Source organism: Lepidochelys olivacea, assembly GCF_965140295.1.
Source record: "Lepidochelys olivacea isolate rLepOli2 genome assembly, chromosome: 1".
NCBI lineage: Eukaryota > Metazoa > Chordata > Testudines > Cheloniidae > Lepidochelys > Lepidochelys olivacea.
This window is the reverse complement of record NC_140411.1, coordinates 348,517,415-348,542,306: the sequence shown is the minus strand read 5'-3', so window position 1 is coordinate 348,542,306 and position 24,892 is coordinate 348,517,415. Positions and strand designations below refer to the sequence as shown.

Sequence of the window (24,892 nt, the reverse complement as noted above, 5' to 3'; positions counted from 1 at the left end):
TGTATATTTCTGGCACTGAATTTTCTTACTGTTTCACCAGATACACAATTAAATCAGCCTTGCACAACTATCAGAATTTGCCAGCCCAAGCAGAAAATCTACTTGCCCATATCTGATGGAAGCTCTAAATACACTTTACTCATCTGCCAGTTTGCTTGCAGTTTTACAGGGCGAGTTGAATTTCTCACTTGCTAACCAGCTCTATAATACAGATGCCTCTTCATCTTCAAATCATGAAAAAAAGGCACAGTTGTTCATACCAGGATGAATCCAAATAAAACTCTACAAATGATGGATGCTGTATATAGCAAATATCTAACTTGTGCTCACATTCTGTTTCCAAATCTCCAGATGGCCTCACTGACTGGACACATGCATTTATAACCTTAATCCCTCTGATGCTGATGGGGCAATTCTTGTTCAATGTCCCTACATTCTTACTATTGTTACATCCATAAGATTGCACAATATAAATGCAAAGTTACACTTAATAAACGTCTGGATTAAGGAAACCAAACTTTGCAGCATGTATTAACGTCTAACCTTTCAATAGTTCATGCATATAGCTCAAAAGTGTAGAAAAATATAAGTGTCTGCTTGTAAAGTTGCAGATAATGACTTGTATTGATGACGACATGTACAAAACTATGGTCTTGAGCTGATGGTGGAAAATCCAGATCTGCTGAAGGTGGAATACAAACCTATGACACAAGGAAAATAGCTCCTAAATGGAATGTTTCATAATACTGGAGGCTTCATTGCTCTAAGCATTTACTTCTCTGCTGTGAAAATCTGATACTGCACTAAACTGTCAGGCTAATCTACTAGAAACAACCACCTCACGGAACTAAATCTAAAATAGCTTTGTTTTTGTTGCTGGTCAGCAGCAGTGCATCTCATCAATTCTGACTAGAGATGCTAAGAGGCTACTCTGTGCTTGAGAACATCTGGGAAAACTTTTCTTCCAGTTGAGGAATTTAAGTTTGTACTTTGTCCATCCTTGGCAGGTTGCTCGCTGCAAACAACTCATCTGTGATCCCAGTTACGTCCCAGATCGTGTAACAAAAGTTGGCCTAGTGATTCGAGTAATCTGTATGTTAAACCACCCAATCAAGAACACAAATGATGCCAATTCCTGCCAGATCATCATTCCACAGAATCAGGTCAACCGGAAATCAGGTGTGTGGGCAATAGTGGCTGTTAAATGCTTAGCATGTCAGTGCATAAGTGGGTGTTGCTATAGACTGTCTGCACTTAAGTTGGCATGCTCATTAAATCCATACTAAGTGGACTTGCCTCCACTGGGCCAAATGAAAGTCTTAGGCTTCTGTGAAGTAAAGAACTTTATCAATCATCAAGGAAAACATTTAAACAATTCATAATAAAAACCACTTCAGGAAGCCAGCCTCCCAAAGAATATGCTCACCTTCCTTTTTAATGGCTTGCACATGTGCTGCTTCTTGGGGTCCTCAGTGTCTTGGTATAGCTCCCTTCCTGATCCCACACTTGTCAAATATGGTATTTTTTACTGGGGGGAAAAGAATACTAACATGACTGCACATGTTCAGCTTTAATGAAGTGGGTACATTATGCAGTTGAGATCCCTAACTCGTGTTCAGTTCAGCTTACTCTCTAATTTTGCACTGCTTTGCTGTCTGAGGCAATGTGCACTCTCCACGCTTGTTCCGTGTTGTCTCAGCATCATGTGGCAGTAATTCCTGGACTCCTTCTCCCACACACTAGTTTCTAGTCCTTTCCATTGTGGAAGCAGGATTGGTTCCTGAAGAAAACAGCTGTTGGCTGTTTCTGCAGGTAATGGTATCATTTAGGCATGCAAAGCCCATCACTCTCCCCAGCATGCATAAGATGTCGAAGTGCTTTATGGACCCAAGTTTGAGCTGCTTGCTGCCCTCCCATAATCTAGGCAGGGACCTCTGTATCTGAAGCACCAAGTGCCAGTAGAGCTACATGAGAAACTAAAAGGTTTAGGTGAAGTTTGTATTTCAGACTGATTTAGGCCCCAAACCTAGGGGGCCTTTCGTACTCAAATCCCTTGTCTGAATCCAAAGCATCCAAGTGGTTGCAGTCCAATACTGGGCATGGGCATGAGCCAGAATGTGAAACTTGCTGCTTCTAATTCAGCTTGGATCTGGAAACGCTCTTTTATGCCTGACACTTTCTTGAAGGGTTGTGATGTACTGGCTTATAAATAGCTGCCCGGTACTGGAAGTGGTTGGATCTGCCCAGTTTGCAACTCCGTTGATTGGCCTGATGAGAAGGGCCACCTCTTCTCTTACTGCTGTCAGTTACTGTCTGTCTTTACTCAAACAGTGGAGGCAGAGGGCTGAATTCTGTTCCTAGTGCAATCAGCTGATGGGGGTTTGTGTGGCCAGAGATCTCAATACTGGGTGTGTAAACTCCTTGAAATTAGGGGTTTTCATATAAAATCCCACTGTATGCTGAGGCCAAGGGCTTGATGTACGTAGAGGTCTGAATTACATGTAAATCCTTGTCCCAACAAACTAAAACTAGATCTCAGGCAAGGTTCAAATGCAACAAGTTCTAGGAGGAAAAAGAGGGAAACAGAAATGTGAATGCACATCCCCATGGCCCAGTTATGTGTGCAGCTGGAAGGGTGAGTCAGCTCACATCCAAAGTCACTGCCAGCATCTCCCTAGCTCTTCTCAATTGGCATGTGTAGATGAAATCTCATTCCTGTAATGTTTTTCTAGATATCTACGTTTGCATGATCTCTTCTGCACACAACGTGGCAGCGCAAGGGAAGTACATAGCCATTGTTAGCACTACTGTGGAAACAGGAGATCCAGAGAGAGAAATCAAACCTGCCTTAGATCTCTTGGAGCCCATTGAACAGAAGTAAGCTTTCCACCTTGCATCAGCAGTCTAGCGGCTCATATGCATTCGTGATTACTAAACTAGCCCGGGGACTAGTTAACGATTACTTGCCACACACACAGACAGATCTGGGTGTCTTTTGGTTGTATTCTGATCTTGAGAGGTCATGGGGCAGATGAGGGAGGCTGGAAGGCCCGTAGATACATCCACTCCCATGGGAGTGGATGGATCTGTCATTGGAATACCTACTCGGCCTACTCCTTCACCCCCAAGACAACTGCTCCAATGCTCTGTCCTAGCACCAAAACCTCCTCACGTGTGCTTCTTGCCCTAGGGCTTTGGCATTTGATCATATTGCAAATTACCTGGCTCCTGTATTCGTTCACCTTTCATTGAGGCGCTGGGGAACATTTAAGCATTCTGAAAAATGTCTTCTCTCATAGGTTTGTTAGCATCAGTGATCTGTTTGCACCAACTGACTTGGGAACCGAAAGCCAGGTTAGTATGAAATGGCAAACAATCAAACTGGTGTGCCCATGTAAGGGGAGAATCTCCAAACACTAAGCCTGAAAACTTATTTTCCAGATCTTTATTTCTCGTACCTACGATGCTACCACTCACTTTGAGACGACGTGTGATGACATCAAAGATATTTATAAGAGGATGATGGGATCAGAGTTCGATTTTGAAGAGATGAAACGCAAGAAAAATGATATCTATGGGGAGCAGGAGCAGCAGTAATGAAGTAATGTCTAATTAGGAGAAATTAAATCGGCTAATATGAATATAAGGAACTTTAATGAACACTGTATGAAACTCAATATTGTAAGGCCTGCTTTTGTAATCACATCTCTGAGAGACTGAAGAGTACTGCACTGGTAAATGCTCCCCTTTTGGGTATCATGTGTTAATTTCATTCTAGCAGGGCTGCTGTCCAGAATCTGGCTAATTACTGACACTGATTTAACTGTTCACTAACCTTATAAGCAAACAGCAGACTACTGAACTTTTTTTTGCAGACCTAGACTTTGGTGCAAACTGAAATAACTCATTGACCGGTTACCTTTGTGTTTTTAATCATTTGTAAACCCATTTCCCAATTATGTGCTTCTGGTGCATCCGTGAATTTGACAGATGCCATTCAGACCTGATACCAAGAAAACGCTAAACTGAGCACTCCATTATTGTGGACAGCATCCCTAAAGTCTTTCCCATCAATCTTAACTTTGTGGCAAGTTGTATTATGGACAAAGCCCACATCTATTGTAGCAGCAAATGTTGGCATAGTTTTAGGCACAGAACCTAACCCACCCTTAAGCTTCTAAAACTGTTTACATCAGTTGGGACAACTGTGCCTAAGGTTCCTTTGTGTGTCAATCTAATAAAATTGAGAGAACAAATTACAAAGCAGGCATGATGTGAAAGTATTTTCTGTACCCCATGTGGCTTTTTGGATGGACCAAACTGCACTGCAGTATTGATATGACAGAGCCTCTGCTTCTGATGTCTCTTGAAAAGGCTCAAATGATTTCTGTACTGCAAAGTAAAGCCAAATTCTGGAAACCAGTCCTTTGCTCTGGTCTGATTCACTCCACTTAGTACAAATAGCGTCTGCTTAAGATCTTAAAAGATGCGTGCCTGCCAGAGTGAAGCTTCTGTGCCTTGGAATTCAACCATCCAAATACAAGGAAAAACCATGGATTTAAACATCCTTGGCTTGACTTTCAAAGCAGCTGTGCACTTACTTTCAGAGCAGTTGATGACCATGTAAGCTGTAAGCCCATCTCATGGACACTCAGTCTGTCCCCGCTAACCAGCAGTAAGGGCATAGCCCAGATGAATCACTATACAAGGAGTGCACTGCAGCACCTGGGCTAAACACTTGAGCCCTTACTTCTAGCATTACTTGGCCCTATCCTCACTCTCTCAGCAGGAAGTTTGACAGCTTGGTGTGCAGCCAAATTCCTAGACTCTATTCAATCTCATCAGAGCTACTTTCATTTGCCCCTCAAGTGCCACTGTTGCGGTTGAAAATAGCACAGCATCACCTTGGTTCTGGACCTCAAACTCCTGTCTAACTTGATGCCCATTAACAAGTCTAACTGTGGCTGTTTTAAAGATTCATGGGTGTCTCCTTTTTGATGGGGGTACTTCAGACTTTAACCAGATCTGTTAGTACTTCTCATTTCAGTGTTCACACAAAGTAATCCTGCATTTACCAGAACAAGCTTTGCAGGGTACAGCTCAACGTGTTGGACTAAAGCTATGCTGCTACTCAACCTGTATGGGAGGTAGTAAAGCAATTGCTGACCTAGGTTTGGTAAATTGCCTCTGAACCATAACACTCAGTGGATGTGTAAGTTAGGAAGTGATAGCTAGCACCACTGTCTCAGTGAAAAGCCTCCTATCAGCCCTAAATGTGAGCCAACATGCTTGTGGGGGTGACACATGGCATTAGTGACTGGCCAACTGAACAACAGAACCAGAAGTACAAGGATGTTACCTTGCTACCCTACTGTTGCGTGCTAAATTTGAATAAAATACTCAGTTTTACCAGTACCCCTCAAACGCCTCAGCAGTGCTTTTGGAAAAGCAGAAATGATGATGGTTCCTGACACCACCACCACAATAAAACTGTGTTCAGTTGTAAACCAAGGGACCAGGCTGTCTGTTCCATTCCCAATCTGTTTCCAAGTATTCCAGTAATGTGCTAAAAGTGGGCGTTACTCCATTGATGTGGTGGAGGTGAACGAGGAATAGAATGACTTGCCTTGTTCTTTGAAGACAGGGCTTCTCTGAAGATCTATGTATAGTTGGAAGCCTCTGGTACCTAATAGGTAGTAAGAGTTGTGCTTGGTAGAGCAAGAGCCATGTCCAGATGTACACTCGCAGGAAGTGTCTCTAACTTGAACTAATGCACCTTGAGAACTTGCATGACTGGTTAGTTCTTACTATCCCTTTCATAACTCTCCCGTCAGTTAGTGGTTGCTATCTCCAATAGGCTGGTTTTAGTCTCAGTAGACTGATTTCTTTTTGGATGCATCTGCTAATTGCTGTCAGTACTGGCCACGCTCTTCACCTTTCAGCAGCCAGTGTCTCATCTCTTGTCTGATTCAACTACTTTTGGAGCCAGGTCTTACTCTTGGGTGACAATCAAGCTATGGAAGGAGTAAATCTTGCCTTTCCCTAAATTTGGCCACCTATGCAATAGCAGAGGAGCGTGTAAAGGTAAGCTAACAGAACTAACTTGTCTTCCACTCAAAGCTCATGGTGTAGGTGGTGGAAAAGGAATGTTACTGTAGTAAACTCTTTCCTGTGCTGTTGCTATCCATCCATTGAGTTTGCAGCTTCAAACAGTGAACTGTAGTCTGTTTTCAGAGTTGTTAGAACCCTGAACTCCCTGCTCATGCCTAAGAAGCTTGTTTCCTTCATGCTGTCAGCTAGTGGTTTTGGCATGAAACCTATTTCATAAGTGCTGTCTGGCTGCAGGCTCCTCCTTGGAAGCTTTAAGTGAAGAGGCTTATTTCTTAAACTATATCTGGTTAGCGCGCTCCTCTTCCTCCCTCCCCCCCCCCCCCCAAATGGGGAAGGAGTAGGGGATGTCTCTGGAAGCCTACATCAGTAGTATCCGAGTGTAGTGTTTGCTTTCTCTTCTCCCTACCCTACAATACCATGAATATCTTCCTCTTTTAAGGTATGAAGTGGGGTACCTACCTGGCCAACTACTAGAATGATGTAGGCTTTGGATTCTATCTGAACTTAGTCTCCCTTGCTTCTAGCACCCTTTTTAATCATGAAATGTGAGAGGTTCATGGACTTCTGCAAACTCTTTGAGCTGTCCAAAACCATAGCCATGTAGGCAGTCACACCCTGACATGACAAAGGACTAGAGGAGTGAACTTGCATTGAAGATGCTAAATACCCCAGGAAGGGTAGGATCACTCCATTGCCCAGTGTAGGGGGAAAAGTCAAGTCTTGCCTAGAATTATTGCCAAACTTTAAGCACTGCTATTTCCGTACAAGCCCACTGAGGGGTGGGGTGGTGGAGGAATCTTTAACCAACCACCAGCCATGGCTTTTAGCTTGTGGCAACCAGTAATGCCCTATTACTGTTATCTCTTCAGCAGCCCCTTGAAACACAGGCCCTGACTACATGCCAGAGAGGTTACTGCTGGTGTACAGTAACTGAGCTTGAAGATGTGGTTTCCCCCATGCTTGTGGCACTATGTGCAGTAGTGCTCCCTGCAGCTGGGATCGGAGATCTTTAGCCAGTGCCTGCTGGATGCACATGTGCTCTCCCTCACTTGTGCTGTGAGTGGCAGCTCTAGGTAGAGGGCCGGGGGTCCTGTTTTTGTAGACTTAAACTCCCTCTCAAGGAAGTAAAAGCAACAGCACAAGCTGCTTCGTATCCTGCATACCTCTACGACCGCAGAACCTTCCCTATCACCAAGGCCCTTCTAGACCCAGCCAAGGTTCTTTAGCCCACCCCAGCGTTGATCCTGCCGACCTACAAGCCAGCAGATAAACATTACAGCCCTGCTAAGGATGTGGAATTTCTCTTTTCCTGCCCAACTCCCTGTTTGTCAATGCAGTTCACCAGAAGGATTTGTATTCGGGGGTAAGCTACACTAGTTTACAGGGGAGGAAGGTTGAGTGCTTTGGTAAAGTCCTAAACCAACAGCAATGCACGAGACTTTGAATCGTCTTGTTTTATTTGTCAAACATTATACAAAGTCATCTTGTACACGACAGCTTTGTTTTAGTCTGCTTTATTTTAAAAAAATGATTAGTTATAAAACACTTCCCACTAGATACTGTAAGTATCTTACAAATGTCACGTGACTGCTGCAGTTTCCTTTCAAAGTCTATTTTTTTTAGAATACCATAAATATGATTTTTGTTCCAGAAGCCTGACGTTCTGCTATTTACAAGAGTTCCATCTAGTGGAAAACAGAAGTCCCACAAGTCAAATGGAAATGGTACCATCAGAAAACCAGTGAGAACTTAATGTAGTGTTGATTAACCAATTGCAGACTTAGTGAGTTGGAGTAATCTTGAACACGCTGAAAATGTACAAAACTCCTGCTGCTCATAAACCACATGCATGTTGTGGATGTTATTTACATAAACATGCATTTATAAAAAGCACTTCCTAAAATGGACTAACATCTCTCCTAAGCTTCAAGTAAACTGCACTTCCCCTAGTTTCCATATGTAGCTGTACTAACTTCAGAAAACAAATAATTTAAAATACTGTATACATTAAAATAGTTCTCTTCCTATGCAGCTGGAGTAGGGTGCATCTGTTCCTCTAAGACTCATTGGCTATCCTTAAATAATTAACATTCTACTAAAAAAGGGAAATCTACTACCACTGCCTTCTGTGCCTAGAGCTTTAGGCTGTAACAGCAGAACCCGAACAAGTTACCTTTTATCTAAACTATTTTAACAAAAGCTTCATTCTTTGTTACTGGAACCACCGCTGCTGTCCTTGAATTTCATCACCTGTAACACATGAAGTTTCCCAGATTGTTTTTAGTAGCTGTTTAAATGGCACTGGCTACCCATGCTATGCTGTATGACAGGCAGGATGTTCTGTACATTCACAGGGGATTGCCATGCTGTCAAAATAGGGGCCGAGTCACTGGAAGAACATCCAGGCATCTGGTCGAATGACCGACTACCAGCTGGTGTTACCTCCAGCAGAGTCTCACTAGGGGAAACATTTTCAGGAAGTCTGCTCAATTCTCCCCCCTGCCCAAGGCTCCCTCCTTTCCAACAACAGGCTCTGAGCCCATCCCTTCTTCCCCTTGTGAGCGCAGGAGAAAGGAGAGTGCAGCTTGTGTGTCTGCTTGGCCACCGTAGAGCTGGCTTCATCAACCCCCGCTCCCTCCCTCTCCTTCCACTGCTCAGGGGAGGGGGGCGAGGGTGAGCTGGATTGCAGGTCTTCATTCAGTGCAGCACAGCCCCCTCTCACTCAATTCCTGCCAACCTGAAAACATCACAGCCAGCAAAACGAGACCTGGGCTCAGCCGAGGCTGCTGCCTGCTGTCAAGGGAGAGGCTGTTCCTATTCCACACATGCTGTCCCAGCTGAGCTAGAGGGGAGTAGGCTGCTGACCCCCCACTGCATAATTACCATAACAACCCTTCATCCCTGGAAAGTCTGTGCCAGCAGTTCTCAACCCACAGACTGCATATGGCCCAAATAGGGCCCAGCTGTGTGCTAAAAAAAATTCAAAAATTTGCTGCTCTGGTCTGATAAGGGGAGGGCTCCTGCCAGCAGGGGGCTGGTGACTGGTCTATGGGCAGGGGCTTTGGGCTGTGAGGGGGCAGAGGGTGCTGGGAACCAGAGGTTTGCAGGGTGCCAGCTTTTAGGTGGGGCTCTGTGCCTAGGGACTTGGCTGCTGGCCCTCCTCTGGCACTCCTGGCTTGGCGCAGGAGTCCCAGCTGCCTGGCCCCATGTGGTGGGATCCTGGGGTCTAGCTGCCTGGCCCCACACCACAGGGTCCTGGGGTCTGGGTTTGGCTGCTTGCCTCAGTGCAACGGGGTCTGGCTGCCAGCTGCCCGGTCCTGCATGGCATGGTCTCGGTCCCGCTGCCTGGCTCCCCGCAGCGGGGTCTAGCTGCCAGGTGCCTGGCTTCACACTACAGGGCCCCAGTCCAGGTACCTGGCTCCCCACGGCAGGGTTCCAGCTGTCCAGTCCCCCCTCTCAGGGCTCCCCTTCGGGTCCCCTCTGTGGAGGGTTCTCTGGGGGCTGGGCATAGGGGACTGTAGCTATGGTTCTCACTGATAAACAACTTGAGAATCACTGCTCTGTGCACGAGCAACCTGCATGTTAACACAAGGTGGGCTGTAAGGGCTTATCTATGCTGCAGTGTTAGCTTGAGTTGTTGCCCCTAATCTGCCTCCTGTCCACGCCAATCTCTAGCTCATGCTAAACGGTGCTTTATGCGGGAGCTGGTTGGTCTGTCCAAGGGCAGTGGGCCTTAGTTTAAAGCTCGACTGCTGCTCCTGCCGGAGCAAGTAAGACAGCTGCTCTGCAGAAGGAGCAGGCTCAGCAGAGCTACACGAACTCCAGGAGTTCATTTGCTAGCACAGCAGGGAAGCTAAGCCCTGAGGAGTTACGTGCACACCGAAATCCTCAGGAACTGCAGGGTGAAAGCTAACACATGCCTGCCTTTTGGCTGCATGGTCTTTCAGACTTCTTTCATCATTAACCCCTTCTGACAGATAGAAAAGGAGGACTTGGGGCACCTTAGAGACTAACCAATTTATTTGAGCATGAGCTTTCGTGAGCTACAGCTCACTTCATCGGATGCATACCGTGGAAACTGCAGAAGACATTATATACACAGAGACCATGAAACAAAACCTCCTCCCACCCCACTGTCCTGCTGGTAAGAGCTTATCTAAAGTGATCACTCTCCTTACAATGACAGGTTTCAGAGTAGCAGCCGTGTTAGTCTGTATTCGCAAAAAGAAAAGGAGTACTTGTGGCACCTTAGAGACTAACCAGTTTATTTGAGCATAAGCTTATAATCAAGTTGGGCCATTTCCAGCACAAATCCAGGTTTTCTCACCCTCCGCCCCCACACAAACTCACTCTCCTGCTGGTAATAGTCCATCCAAAGTGACCACTCTCCTTACAATGTGTATGATAATCAAGGTGGGCCATTTCCAGCATAAATCCAAGTTTAACCAGAATGTCGGGGGGGGGGGGGAGGAGGGTAGGAAAAACAAGGGGAAATAGGCTACCTTGCATAATGACTTAGCCACTCCCAGTCTCTATTTAAGCCTAAATTAATAGTATCCAATTTGCAAATGAATTCCAATTCAGCAGTTTCTCGCTGGAGTCTGGATTTGAAGTTTTTTTGTTGTAAGATAGCGACCTTCATGTCTGTGATTGCGTGACCAGAGAGATTGAAGTGTTCTCCGACTGGTTTATGAATGTTATAATTCTTGACATCTGATTTGTGTCCATTTATTCTTTTATGTAGAGACTGTCCAGTCTGACCAATGTACATGGCAGAGGGGCATTGCTGGCACATGATGGCATAGATCACATTGGTGGATGTGCAGGTGAACGAGCCTCTGATAGTGTGGCTGATGTTATTAGGCCCTGTGATGGTGTCCCCTGAATAGATATGTGGGCACAGTTGGCAATGGGTTTTGTTGCAAGGATAGGTTCCTGGGTTAGTGGTTGTGTTGTGTGGTATGTGGTTGTTGGTGAGTATTTGCTTCAGGTTGGGGGACTGTCTGTAGGCAAGGACTGGCCTGTCTCCCAAGATTTGTGAGTGTGTTGGGTCATCCTTCAGGATAGGTTGTAGATCCTTAATAATGCGTTGGAGGGGTTTTAGTTGGGGGCTGAAGGGGACGGCTAGTGGCGTTCTGTTATTTTTCTTTGTTAGAGCCAGAAGAGTTCCCAGAAGTCACCTATTACAGGACAGGCCTATCAATCTGTTTCTTCACTTCCGCAGGTGGGTGTTGTAGTTGTAAGAATGCTTGATAGAGATCTTGTAGGTGTTTGTCTCTGTCTGAGGGGTTGGAGCAAATGCGGTTGTATCGCAGAGCTTGGCTGTAGACGATGGATCGTGTGGTGTGGTCAGGGTGAAAGCTGGAGGCATGTGGGTAGGAATAGCGGTCAGTAGGTTTCCGGTATAGGGTGGTGTTTATGTGACCATTGTTTATTAGTACTGTAGTGTCCAGGAAGTGGATCTCTTGTGTGGACTGGACCAGGCTGAGGTTGATGGTGGGATGGAAATTGTTGAAATCATGGTGGAATTCCTCAAGGGCTTCTTTTCCATGGGTCCAGATGATGAAGATGTCATCAATATAGCGCAAGTAGAGTAGGGGCGTTAGGGGACGAGAGCTGAGGAAGCGTTGTTCTAAATCAGCCATAAAAATGTTGGCATACTGTGGGGCCATGCTTGTACCCATAGCAGTGCCGCTGATCTGAAGGTATACATTGTCCCCAAATGTGAAATAGTTATGGGTAAGGACAAAGTCACAAAGTTCAGCCACCAGGTTAGCAGTGACATTATCGGGGACAGTGTTCTTGACGGCTTGTAGTCCATCTTTGTGTGGAATGTTGGTGTAGAGGGCTTCTACATCCATAGTGGCCAGGATGGTGTTTTCAGGAAGATCACCGATGGATTGTAGTTTCCTCAGGAAGTCCATGGTGTCTCGAAGGTAGCTGGGAGTGCTGGTAGCGTAGGGCCTGAGGAGGGAGTCTACATAGCCAGACAATCCTGCTGTCAGGGTGCCAATGCCTGAGATGATGGGGAGCCCAGGATGTCCAGGTTTATGGATCTTGGGTAGTAGATAGAATATCCCAGGTCGGGGTTCCAGGGGTGTGTCTGTGCGGATTTGTTCTTGTGCTTTTTCACGGAGTTTCTTAAGCAAATGCTGGAGTTGCTTTTGGTAACTCTCAGTGGGATCAGAGGGTAATGGCTTGTAGAAAGTGGTGTTGGAGAGCTGCCGAGCAGCCTCTTGTTCATATTCTGACCTATTCATGATGACAACATCACCTCCTTTGTCAGCCTTTTTGATTATGATGTCAGAGTTGTTTCTGAGGCTGTGGATGGCATTGTGTTCTGCACGGCTGAGGTTATGGGGCAAGTGATGCTGCTTTTCCACAATTTAAGCCCGTGCAGAAGTACTCTATGTAGAAGTCCAGTCTGCTGTTTCGACCTTAAGGAGGAGTCCACCTAGAATCCTTCTTTTTGTAATGTTAGCTGTAGCTCACGAAAGCTTATGCTCAAATAAATTGGTTAGTCTCTAAGGTGCCACAAGTCCTCCTTTTCTTTTTACCAGCAGGAGAGTGAGTTTATGTGTGTGGGTTTTTTTGGGTGGGGGGGGTGAGAAAACCTGGATTTGTGCTGGAAATGGCCCACCTTGATTATCATACACATTGTAAAGAGAGTGGTCACTTTGGATGGGCTATTACCAGCAGGAGGGGTGGGAGGAGGTATTGTTTCATATTCTCTGTGTATATATAAAGTCTGCTGCAGTTTCCACAGTATGCATCCGATGAAGTGAGCTGTAGCTCACTAGCTTATACTCAGATAAATTGGTTAGTCTCTAAGGTGCCACAAGTCCTCCTTTTCTTTTTGCGAATACAGACTAACATGGCTGTTACTCTGAAACCCTTCTGACAGCTTTTCTTAAACTGGGGGAGGAGTCGGGGGCAATCAGGTGGACAGCGGCCGCAAGACAATTAGGCAGGGAATGCCCTGGTGGTGGGCCGGGGGGGGAGGGGAGGGAGCTGGAGTGGTGGCAAGGGGAGGAACAGATGCAGGAGCAGGAGAGCAGCGGGGTGCAGAAGAGGTGGGAGGCCAGGTGGCTGGTGTGGCAAAGTGTTGCAGAACAAGGGGCGCAGGCTGGGATTCTCAGGAAGACGACAAGAGCGTAGCAGAAGTGTGTGCGGACACAGCTCCACTGTACCCATTTTACTTGTGCGCCGTCCAAGAGACGGCACGGCCCTTTGACATGCTCAACTGTCTGACGGAGGGAAGTAGTTTGAGAGAAGGAAGGCACAGATACCCGGGCGCTGCTGACCACTGGAAACATGCAGGCTGGGTAGGAGGGGCGCTGCTTCTCTGCCTTGACCTCAACGCTTTAAAAAACTGCAATGGATTTAATAGGGAGCACATGCCAAGGCAGGTACGTGAGCGTGTTCCATGTCCTAAAGAGTTCTATTCCGGAGCGCTAGGATTCCTTTATTCGCGTTCTGGACCCTGCTGTTCCCTTTTTCAGCTGCTGGAAGGCAGCTACCACTCTAGGAATACCTGGCGGGTGTCAATTTAATGTATTGGTGGCTGTGGGTCCCTAGCCCTTGATGCAAAGCACTAGTGCAAAAGACAGCAGCACTCAGGAATCCCAGCTCCTGGGTCTTAGACACAACACACACAGGATTTAGCTACAAAGGTAACTCCCTCTCCCAAAAGCACCAGAGGGAGCCATTGAGTAGTCAAGCTCCTGAAGTGACTGGGAGGAAAAGAACAGTGATAAGCTATAATGTTATATAGCCCCCCTGTGGAACAGGCTAGATCAGCCTCATCTGAGTAATTCTAAACTCCAGGACTCCACTCTCTCCCCACAGAGCACTGATAAATTCCCTCTATTATTGAGAAGTCTGTTACTAGATTTGCTGCTTCTGCATTTCTACAATTCCCAGCATGGGCATTAGTGCACTTTCTGATAGAGGGATTCGCATTCGCATCGTAAGCCCTCGTTTGCTCTTACCAATAGCTGCTTTGAAATGGGACAACCACGTTTTGCACAGTTCCAGTGAAGTTATTTACATCAGTGACTAGGATCCCTTTGCTTTCAAAGACCTCTCTGCTGACACTGGGCTTATCTGCAAATGGAAAAGCAGCAAGAAGAAGAATACCCTTGATGAAATGAAACAGTCCTTTTTGCTTATGGAAACCCTAAAGTAACTGTCAAACTGACACATCTAACCAGCATTTATTCTCTTCCTCGTGTCAGAGTGGAGTGGGTTCATCTCCCTGGGTGAAATGACTGATTCCAATTATTATTTGCTGTTTTGCAAATTTCAGCAGATTAATGGAAAGTGCCTTATAAATATCTATTGAGCAGCCAATAATAAAATGATCAAATATAAAAAAAACAGGAGTGCATTAAATAGCCTTGAAAAATTGGCACAAAAAATTTACTAACGCAGGCAGAAAATTCTCTTGCCCTTTACTGTGGCGAATGATAACGAAACAATCTTTTATTTGCCTGATAAAAAAAATATTACTTGCACTGAGCAACTGGAAGTTTGCAATCCAGTACAATAGTACCGAGGATAGCACTGGAATGGGAGACCCGGATCATATTTCTGCTCTCCTTGTGTGACACTCGTCTGTGCATCAGCTCCCCCAGCTCTAAAGAGCAATTAACACAGTCACTTCACAAGGCTATTCTACGCTTTAATTCCTTAACTGCTTGTAAAGCACTGAGAGATTATCCGAGGGAAGGAACTCTAGAGCATGCAACACCGAGTTATTAGCTATGCCTGTTCCATGGACCCATCTGTTTTCTACCCTCCTAGACTGATGGGTCCATGGAACCACAATGCTCTGTGCTGACAAGTAAACTCTCATCTATGCAAAGCTCACAGAGCACACAGTGAGCCTGCGGGCATGTCGGCAAGGCAGGTAAGCATCTTCACATCAAGCAGCTCCTTTTGAAGAAGGGTGAAGGGAAGCCCAGAGTTCAGGTGCATCCTTCCAGTGAAAAAGCCAGATAGTAACAAAGCTGGGAAGACAACAAGGTGCCTGTGCTTCTAATCCCCTATGCTATAGACACCACCCCTTTATCAGGATCAGAGGACACTGCAGGTGCTTGCCTCACAGCTTTGAGTTAATTAGCATTCAGCTCCCAAAGGAATCTTTTCTTTATTTTCACCAATTATAATTCATGTCAAAATCCGTTTGTCATCAAAAGGGAATGTTTAATAGAATCCATAAGAACGGCCAGACTGGGTCAGACCAAAGGTCCATCTAGCCCAGTGTCCTGTCTTCCAACAGTGGCCAGTGCCAGGTGCCCCCAAGGGAATGAACAGAACAGGGACTCATCAAGTGATCCATCCCCTGTCGCCCATTCCCAGCTTCTGGCAAACAGGCTAGGGACACCAGAACTACGTGCAACCGGATGTCCCTGTTTTGTTACCCTGGCCTCATGCTGCGTTTCACACCCACCTACCGTGTCTGTTTATGTTCTAACGAAGGACAATTTGGGGGCAGACACTGTCTATTTTACGATTGTAAAGCACCCAGCACAATGAAGCCCCAATGCCGACTAGGGCTAAAGGGTGCTACTGTATGACAAATCATTAGTGGTGTCCTGAGCTCAGTTCTCACCTGTGAGATACACAGCAAACCTAGCACTGATGTGCTGAACCTGCAAGTTTAATAAGCACTTCAGATGCTCGGATTTTGTGCATGATTTGGAGTCGCACTGATGGTAATGAAGAACTTCAACAGTATTAGCTTCTTGGCATGATTTCAGTATCCAGTTCTTTTTGTGCACAGTAGAATCCACCCTGTTGGAACAGAAACAAGTTTTACCCCGTGAATCATGGGGCTGGTTTACGTTCAGACAGAACAATCATGGATAATATTTAAAGCCTTTGTTCTACACACTTGTTTCTTTCCCCTTGACTTTCCTCCCTACATGTGTTTGCTTTTTAACCTGTGCCAATGCAATTACATTAGTAATTATCACTACGGCTCACCCCCACCCCGCCACCTTGCAAGAAAGTTTGCCAAGGGAGCTCCCAACGCTGACCACTGCTTAGGTGGTCTCAGGGTGGCTTGTTACCAGCACCAGAACAGGGCTTGAGAAGGGCTGCTTGAGTCTAACTGAAGTAATGGTTCCATCTATGTCGCTAACAGATGTTACGCACTGCAGGAGACTCGTCTGGTAGATTCTGAAGAGCGAGCCGTCGAGGGTACGTCCGCAGTGCAAATAAAATGCTGCAACAGTGAGTCTCCTGCTCCGGCACTCAAAATAGTAGCACAGATGCTCCCACTAGGGCAAGAGCCCAGGCTCTGAAAGCCACCTGGGCCCGAGCAGGAACGTCTACGTGGCTACGGTTAGCACTGGAGCGCAAGCTTGAGTCCGTAAACCCGGACTCGCTGCCCCGGCTTTTGGTTTGGTTTTTTTGCAGTGCAGGTGTCAGAGGCCCAAAGTTTCTGAGACACCAGAGGCCATTCAAAGGGACATACTGTCCGATGACAAATCGCATTTCCTGACTTGCATCCACGCGTTAGGTTGCTGAAGGTGAAGGAATTTTAAAACTATATTTACTTTTCACCAATTTTCCTTTCAGTACTTCTCTCTGCTCGGGCAGTGAAAACAGACTGCTCAGTTTTCACCTTTGATTCTAGTAAGTTTCACTTTCTGTCTCACTTGCTAGCTGGGGAATGTTCAAACAAATGGTTTTCATTTAAAAAAAACATGGAAACAATACTATTAAATGGACATTGTTAGCTTTAAAAAAAAAAATCACTTTTTTTTAAACTTAGGGGTCTTACAAGTAGCACTTAAAATGACTGACTGACAGAGATGTTTTTTCCAGCATATATAACTTTGTCCATTTGACAGTACTTCCTAATAGTTGGTTTCACGGTTTTCCTGGCACGGTCATTGTTCGTGTGAGTCTTTCACACAGCAACCAGCGGGAAAATGTTTCAAAAAACACAAAGCCACAAACATTATTCTGGAAACTTAGTGGCTGATGTAGGACCACAAAATACTTGGAACTATTTTTCTTTGAAAATTGACTAGAGTTCAGGTTGACAATGTCCCTTTAGCTTTCGCAAAGCTCTGCCTTTACAAAGCTTACACTGAGCCTAATCTGATCTGACAGTTTAATAATAGTACAGCCAAACCCACTTTACCTGAAACTGCTTAATGGAAATTTGTAAAATTAATAATTTCCTTTTTAATATCAATTGGAAAACCCACAACCCACTCCAAACAGCCCTCAATAAACCAAATGTTAAAGTCCTTACACAGATACCACTCCCAATGATTTCAATGGGAGTTTTGCACAGTAAGGACTTCAGGATCTGGCCCCATGCCAACAAGTCCAGTACAACATGAGTAGCTTTTTAATTGCCTATACAACACACCTTTGTTTTCAGTGTAGCTGCACAGTTCGTATATGCACTGAATGAGGCAGGTGTCTGGTGGAAAGATAGTATGTGATCATTTAATTAAAGACTATCATGAATATGCACAAACAACCTTAATTCTGGCATTTTCTAACTCCAGAGGGCTTGACTTGGCAAGCATAATCTCTTTCACCACCGTTGTGTGTGTGGTTTCACTGATTGAGGCCTTTTTTCACACTCCCCAAGGTTAACAGATTAAAGAAGCTTTTTTGCTGACCTGGATCAGATGATTTTTTGTAACTTTTACTTGATTTATAGATCGTCTGGATTTCAGATTTTAATTATAACCTTGCTGGAACTGGTCCTTGTCTAACAAAAAATTGCTCAGGTAAACAAAAAGTAACATGAGCAGAACTTAAAACCCTCTAATCAGTCCAATAAGGGACCAAGACAAAGTTTCAGATGCTTAACTAGCCCGATCAGTCCATACTGGACTTTCTGAAGATTGTGATGTCAGGATGTATTACTCATGCAACTGATGAAGGGCTGGAAGCTAAATGAATCTGATGGGGCCTGGTCTACAAGGGGGTGTGATTTCTGGAGCACTCTAACATATTGTGCTCAGACTTCTCCATAGACCCTGCTGGCGTGGTCTTAAAGGTACTTAATGTGCATTAATGTAGTCCTGTTTGAAACACAAATGAGAGATCTTGTAGTTCGTGCCAGCAGAGGCTACATAGGGCAGAATGCTCTAGAAATCACACCTCTGTAGTCCACACTGCAGCACTGTGTGGACAAGCCCTGGGAAACCAGCCAGCCAATGCTGTCATTACTTTAGAATCACAGAATCGCAGGACTGGAAGGGACCTCGAGAGCTCCAGTCCCCTGAATGCAAGGCAGGACTAAGTATTATCTAGACCATCCCTGGCAGGTGTTTGTCTAACCTGCTCTTAAAAATCTCCAATGATGGAGATTCCACAACCTCCCTGGGCAATTTGTTCCAGTGCTTAACCACCCTGACAGTTAGAAAACCGAGGAGTACCAATTCATTAAGGTGAGCTATTCTTTATTCTTTTGTGTAGAGACTGTCCAGTTTGGCCAATGTACCAAGGTTGCCAACAATGCTTCTCTGCCATGTACATGGGCCAAATTGGACAATCTCTACGCAAAAGAATAAACACAAATCAGACGTCAAGAATTATAACATTCAAAAACCAGTTGGAGAACACTTCAACCTCCCCAGTCACTCAATTTCAGATCTAAAAGTTGCAATTCTCCAGCAAAAAAAACTTCAAAAACAGACTCTAACAAGAGACTGCAGAATTGGAATTAATTTGCAAACTGGACACCATTCAATTAGGCTTGAAGAAAGACTGTGTCAGTACGCAAAGTAAAACTATTTCTCCGTGATAATTTTTCCCCCCTACTGTTACTCACACCTTCTTGTCAACAGTTGGAAATGGGCCATCCTGATTATCACTACAAAAGGCTTTTTTTCTCCTGCTGATAATAGCCCACCTTAATTAATTGGTCTCCTTACAGTTGGTATGGCAACACCCATTTTTTCACGTTCTGTGTGTGTGTGTGTGTATATATATATATATATATATCTTCCTACTGTATTTTCCACTGCATGCATCCAATGAAGTGGGTTTGGGCCCACGAAAGCTTATGCTCAAATAAATTTGTTAGTCTCTAAGGTGCCACAAGTCCTCCTCGGTTTTTTTGCTGATACAGACTAACATGGCTACCACTCTGAAATCTGACAGGAAGTTTTTCCTAATGTCCAACCTAAACCTCCCTTGCTGCAATTTAAGCCCATTGCTTCTTGTTCTATTCGCAGAGGTTAACAAGAACCATTTACTTCCCTCCTTCTTGTAACAGTCTTCTCTTCTCCAGACTAAACAAACCCAGTTTTTTCAATCTTCCCTCATATGTCATGTTTTCTAGACCTTTAATCATTTGTGTCGCTCTTCTCTGGACTCTCTCCAATTTCTCCACATCTTTCCTGAAATGTGGTGCCCAGAACCGGACACAATACTCCAGCTGAGGCCTAAGCAGTGCAGTGTAGAGCAGAAGAATTACTTCTCGTGTCTTGCTTACAACACTCTTGCTAATACAGCCCAGAATTATGTTTGCTTTTTTTGCAACAGTGTTACACTGTTGACGCATATTTAGCTTGTGATCCACTATGACCCCCAGATCCCTTTCCACAGTCCTCCTTCCTAGGCAGTCATTGCCCATTTTGTATGTGTGCAACTGATTGTTCCTTCCTTAATGGAGTACTGTTCATTTCTCCTTATTGCATTTCATCTTATTTACTTCAGACCATTTCTCCAGATCATTCTGAATTTTAATCCTATCCTCCAAAGCACTTGCAACCCCTCCCAGCTTGGTATTGTCTGCCAACTTTATAAGTGTACTCTCTGTGCCATTATCTAAATCACTGATGAAAAATACTGAACAGAATTGGACCCAGAACTGATCCCTTGCTGCGGGACCCCACTCATTATGACCTTCCAGCTTGACTGTGAACCACACTCTGGGAATGGTTTTCCAACCAGTTTTGCACCCATCTTATAGTAGCTCCATCTAGGTTGTATTTCCCTAGTTTGTTTATGAAAAGGTCATGTAAGACAGTATCAAAACGCTTACTAAAATCAAGATATACCACATCTACCGCTTCCCCCCATCTACAAGGTTTTGTTACCCTGTGAAAGAAAGCTGGTGGTTTGGCACAATTTGTTCTTGACAGATCCGTGCTGACAGTTACCTAATGTCTTCTTTTAGTTTTTTACTTTCTTTGTAGTGAAGCAGCCATTTCCACTTTCCATGACTATTCAGCTTTTCCAGTGTTTTAACTATTTCCTTCAGCTGACCTGTGGGAATAAAATATTTCAGTATCGAGTCTGAGAATCAGGTGGTGTCAGAAAACCAGATGTCCAGGCATTACTACATATAAAAAGCACATCATCATGTTCTTAAAGAGCAATCTGAAGGCCAAAAAGTCAAAGAGTTTTGTATTATTTTCAGTGAGAGTTCAAGGGGTTATTAGAACAGAGGCATCTTTCATCTCCAACTTGCCAGTGGATCCAGAGAAGTTTGATATTGGCCAAAAGATGTTACCCACTAACTACTGTCCTTTGGCCTATGTAAAATCAATTAGTGGGAATCTCTACCTAGTTTCTAGTGTACAGATGTTCATACCACAAAACACTCCCATTCTCACTGGGATGAACTGACACCACAACTGTCATAAGAACGGCCATACTGGGTCAGACCAAAGGTCCACCTAGCCCAGTATCCTGTCTTCCGACAGTGGCCAGTGCCGAGTGCCCCAGAGGAAATGAACAGAACAGGTCATCATCAAGTGATTCATCTCCTGTCGCCCTTTCCCAGCTTCTGGCAAACAGAGGATAGGGACACCATCCCTGTCCATCCTGGCAAATAGCCATTGATGGACTTATCCTCCATGAACTTATCTAGTTCTTTTTTGAACCCTGTTCTAGTCTTGGCCTTCACAACATCCTCTGGCAAAGAGTTCCACAGGTTGACTGAGCATTGTGTGAAGAAACACTTCCTTTTGTTTTAAGCCCGCTGCCTATTAATTTCATTTGGTGACCCCTAGTTCTTGTATTATGAGAAGGAGTAAATAACGTTTCCTTATTTACTTTCTCCGCAGCAGTCATAATTTTAAAGACCTCTATCATATCCAAGCTGAAAAGTCCCAGTCTTATTAATCTCCCCTCATATGGAAGCTGTTCCATACCCCTAATCATTTTTGTTGCCCTTTTCTGAACCTTTTCCAATTCCAGTATATCTTTTTTGAGATGGGGCGACCACATCTTCACGCAGTATTCAAGAGGTGGGCGTATCATGGATTTATATAGAGGCAACATGATATTTTCTGTTTTATTATCTATCCCTTTCTTAATGCCCATGAAGGGCCATGGACACTGAACTACGCTCTCAGCCCTAGAGATGATCTCGCATTGTTAGGGTTCAGGAAAGCTGGTGATGGTGCCCATTTTGTGGACAGAGGGAAGCCAATCCAATGCCTTTCACAAGCATTATATTCAATACACAGAAAGAAAAAAGTTCTCTCTTCTGGGGGGAAATGCTCCCTCCTGAATGGCTTTGGGAATACTGGCATCTGCTACCAACCAACATCTCTCGAGAGGCTCCTGACAATGCCACAGCCTTCTAGAGCCACGTGTTTCCCTAGATCCATCCTAAACCTGCGCTGTATTTAAGTCACAGTTATTACAGTACTGCAATATCATCCTCTTGCAACAAAGACCAATGATTTTCATGGGTATAAAGAGGGAGGGGGTAATTAGACTCACCTAAAGTTACAGTTTCTAACACTTCATCATCAGAGACCACAAACCCCCCCATGTGAAACAGCTCCTGATAAGTGTGATCAGTTACGTCCTCTGGGCTGTCCACTCCAGCAAAGGTTACATTTGGGCAATGCTTTAATCTCAGCAAGGAAGGGATCTGTTAAAGGCAAAAACATTCTTCATGTACAATATGTACCTTTTAATGGGTCAGACTTCACACACCTAACCAGGAACCTCTCTCATTCTTTCTTCTTCCAGTAGACGGGCGTCCCTGCTGGAGTCCTGAGGATGTTGCCCATTTCCTCCTGTTTTACGCACTCCATCCTCAAGTCTCCACAGCACAGCCCCGCCAAGCTGTAGATGACTCAGTGGGACTCTGCAGGAGCCTCTGAGCCCTCTTTTTATGAATCCAGTGGTGATCGCTGTGAGGCTGTGAGGTACTTCTCTCTCACGCTGAGCCACGGGGCTGAACACATCACACTGCTCCCAGCACACTGGCAGCAATTCAAGGACTATGGGTACGTCTACACTGCATGCTCAGCCCAGGGTCTGACTGGAGCCCGAGACCTCCTTCTGTCCACAGACAAGACACAAAGCCATCTGACTCAGGTCAGCAAGCACTCAGAACCGAGGTCCAAAGAGCCTGCTTAGGGGATGTGTCAGAGCCCAAGTCTTGCTGCGACTCAGGTCCAAGTTGTATTGTCTTGCAGAGCGGACACAGTCCAAGCCACAGATCGGAGTCAGAAAGTCTGCATAGTGCAGTACGGACACGTTAGCTCGGCCATGAGACCCGGGTCCAGCCATTTTAAACCCAGGTTTACAGTGCAGTGTAGCGGCGTAAGCATGGGCTTGAGAACAGTGAGTCCAAAGACCTGGGCTTAGTGTGTAGTGTAGACATGAGACCAGGTAGAGAAATCAAAACTGGGTCACAGGGTACAGTGAACTCTAGTACGTCTTAAAACACGCAAGTTAAAAAAAAGACAAAGCTGGAGCTGGGGACAGAAAGGGGTACTTTGATAAATAGTCTCTGGTCACATCTTAGAATTAGCAACTACTGGGATAGGCTCACAGGTAAAACTGAAGAAATGCAGGATTTACAATTACCACACAGGCTCCAGAGAATTATTCTAAATGACACTCTGCCATAGTGTAATTATAGCATAATTTCAGAAAGTGGCAATTCCTGTGTCTATTCAGTGCCAAGTGAGTTCAATGAAAGCCTCGCCTGGGTTTTATACCTTGTGGACAGCACTTAGACACTGCAGTGATTGGTGCTGCTGGAATGCTGCTGGGGATCTCAACAGGGGCATACGAGCCAGAAATTCCTGCGTTCTAACCCTGGCTCAAACTAGTTTACTGTGCAGACTTGGAAAAGCTAAACCAGACAACCCAGACTGGTGCCTTGCCTGGTTTGTACGGACTTCTGAGGTCGCTAGCTATTTTGTGATCTGAACTGGAGCAACAGCAGTGAAAGAAATGGGCCCTCTGTTCTTGTGGTTTTTACAACTCCTTAGCCATGGACCCTGCGTATGTATTAGGTTAGCTTTAAACTGCGACATCTTTAGGACCTCACCAATAGGTATGCAGATGTGAACACTTAAAGATAAAACTCTGGATAGGTGCAAAATTAGAAACCTGTTTAAAAATGGACTGTCGTATTTAGAAAGGGCATTTCCAGTTTTGACACAAGAAAGATACTTCTGAACCTACTTTATGAATATGCAAAGATATGTCCTCATTTCTAATAATGACAATCAGTCTGTCTGTCTCCAGGTGTTGTGCTTTACAGAAATTCAGAGGTTCAATTTCAGCGTGGCCACCTTTCTTCAATAAGCTCTGAAACACAAATAAATCATCGCAACAAAGTAAGAATGTTTGTATGGCCAACATTTTTACACCTTACCAAAAACAGATAACCAAAAACATTTAATATGATTTCCAGTTGAGTATGAAAGCTATGATTTATCTGCAAATAACCTGGATATTCAGACTCTGGTTATGCTAAAGCCCAACATGAAAAATAAATCTTGTCGTGTTTAGATGGGTTTTTTCCCCAATTCTGCAAACAAATTTATATAAAGTTTGACCTTATATAGTTCAGGCTTGTTTGATGAGAGTACCACTCAGGACTGGAAAGAGTAAGCTATTTTATCAATATGCCTAAGGCAGGGGTTCTGAAACTGGGGGTTGGGACCCCTTCAGGAGGTTGCAAGGTTATTATATGGGTGTCGCGAGCTGTCTGCCTCCACCCCGAACCCCGCTTTGCACTCAGCATTTATAGTGGTGTTAAATATATAAAAAAGTGTTTTTAATTTATAAGGGGGGGGTGTCACACTCAGAGGCTTGCTATGTGAAAGGGGTCACCAGTACAAAAGTCTGAGAACCACTGGCCAAAGGTGTATTTCTGTTATTATTTGGTTTCTAAAATAATCTAATTATCTGAAAATTCAACTTACTCTAAATATCAAACACAAAACTTTAAAAATAAATTGACCACTTACTCAACCACCACACAGGAAAAGAAAGAAGAAAAAAAAATGGCAAGCATTTTGAAATGGACTCTCCCGTGCCAACCAGTTTGCAGTGAGGAGAGATTCAGAATGGCCAGCACCTCTCTCATCTCAACTCATCAGCACAGCAAAGTCTATTTTCGTACTCTAATATACTCTTGGTTAGATAAACATCTCGATCTATGTATTACATGTGCTCTCGGGAAAGTCCGCTGCAGCCAAAATGCAGAGAGTAGATGACCCAGTACTGAGACAGCATGCTAGCTCATTTAATTTTACATTTTTTAAAGTTCCCTTTACAGACAAACTCTACCGCAGAATTAAGTTGCTGAGGTTAAAAAAAAAAAAAAAATGCACCCAGTCAATCAGCTACATAGAAAAGCATGAGTAAGCAGATGGGCTTTCCACCACGCTCTGGAAGTCAGGCTGGAGTTCAGTTAGACTAAGGCTGTGTCTACTAGAGTTGGCCGGAAAACAGATATACCTTCCTGCATAAAATGTTGCATGTTTGAAATTTTTCTTTTGTCCCACACTGGGACAAAAGGCCAAAAATG

The 24,892-nt window shown here is 44.6% G+C and overlaps 2 protein-coding genes across 2 annotated transcripts in view; one reads left to right on the top strand and one right to left on the bottom strand.

The window, feature by feature from the left end:
• GDI2 (GDP dissociation inhibitor 2) overlaps window positions 1-4,422 on the top strand; it is a 32,693-nt gene extending 28,271 nt beyond the window's left edge. Inside the window, exons 8-11 of the mRNA XM_084651863.1 lie at window positions 1,008-1,179; window positions 2,733-2,877; window positions 3,300-3,354; window positions 3,442-4,422. Coding sequence (XP_084507989.1) covers window positions 1,008-1,179; window positions 2,733-2,877; window positions 3,300-3,354; window positions 3,442-3,597 — 528 coding nt within the window. The 3' untranslated portion in view covers window positions 3,598-4,422. The remainder of the gene's footprint in view (window positions 1-1,007; window positions 1,180-2,732; window positions 2,878-3,299; window positions 3,355-3,441) is intronic.
• Window positions 4,423-7,550: 3,128 nt separating this feature from the next.
• The window catches only part of TASOR2 (transcription activation suppressor family member 2), a 76,799-nt gene continuing 59,457 nt past the window's right edge, over window positions 7,551-24,892 (bottom strand). The window contains exons 19-24 of the mRNA XM_084617227.1: window positions 23,539-23,664; window positions 21,832-21,985; window positions 20,259-20,364; window positions 15,728-15,909; window positions 14,103-14,217; window positions 7,551-8,361 (exon numbers count right to left, since the gene is read on the bottom strand). Of these exons, the coding sequence (XP_084473353.1) occupies window positions 8,358-8,361; window positions 14,103-14,217; window positions 15,728-15,909; window positions 20,259-20,364; window positions 21,832-21,985; window positions 23,539-23,664 (687 nt within the window). The 3' untranslated portion in view covers window positions 7,551-8,357. The remainder of the gene's footprint in view (window positions 8,362-14,102; window positions 14,218-15,727; window positions 15,910-20,258; window positions 20,365-21,831; window positions 21,986-23,538; window positions 23,665-24,892) is intronic.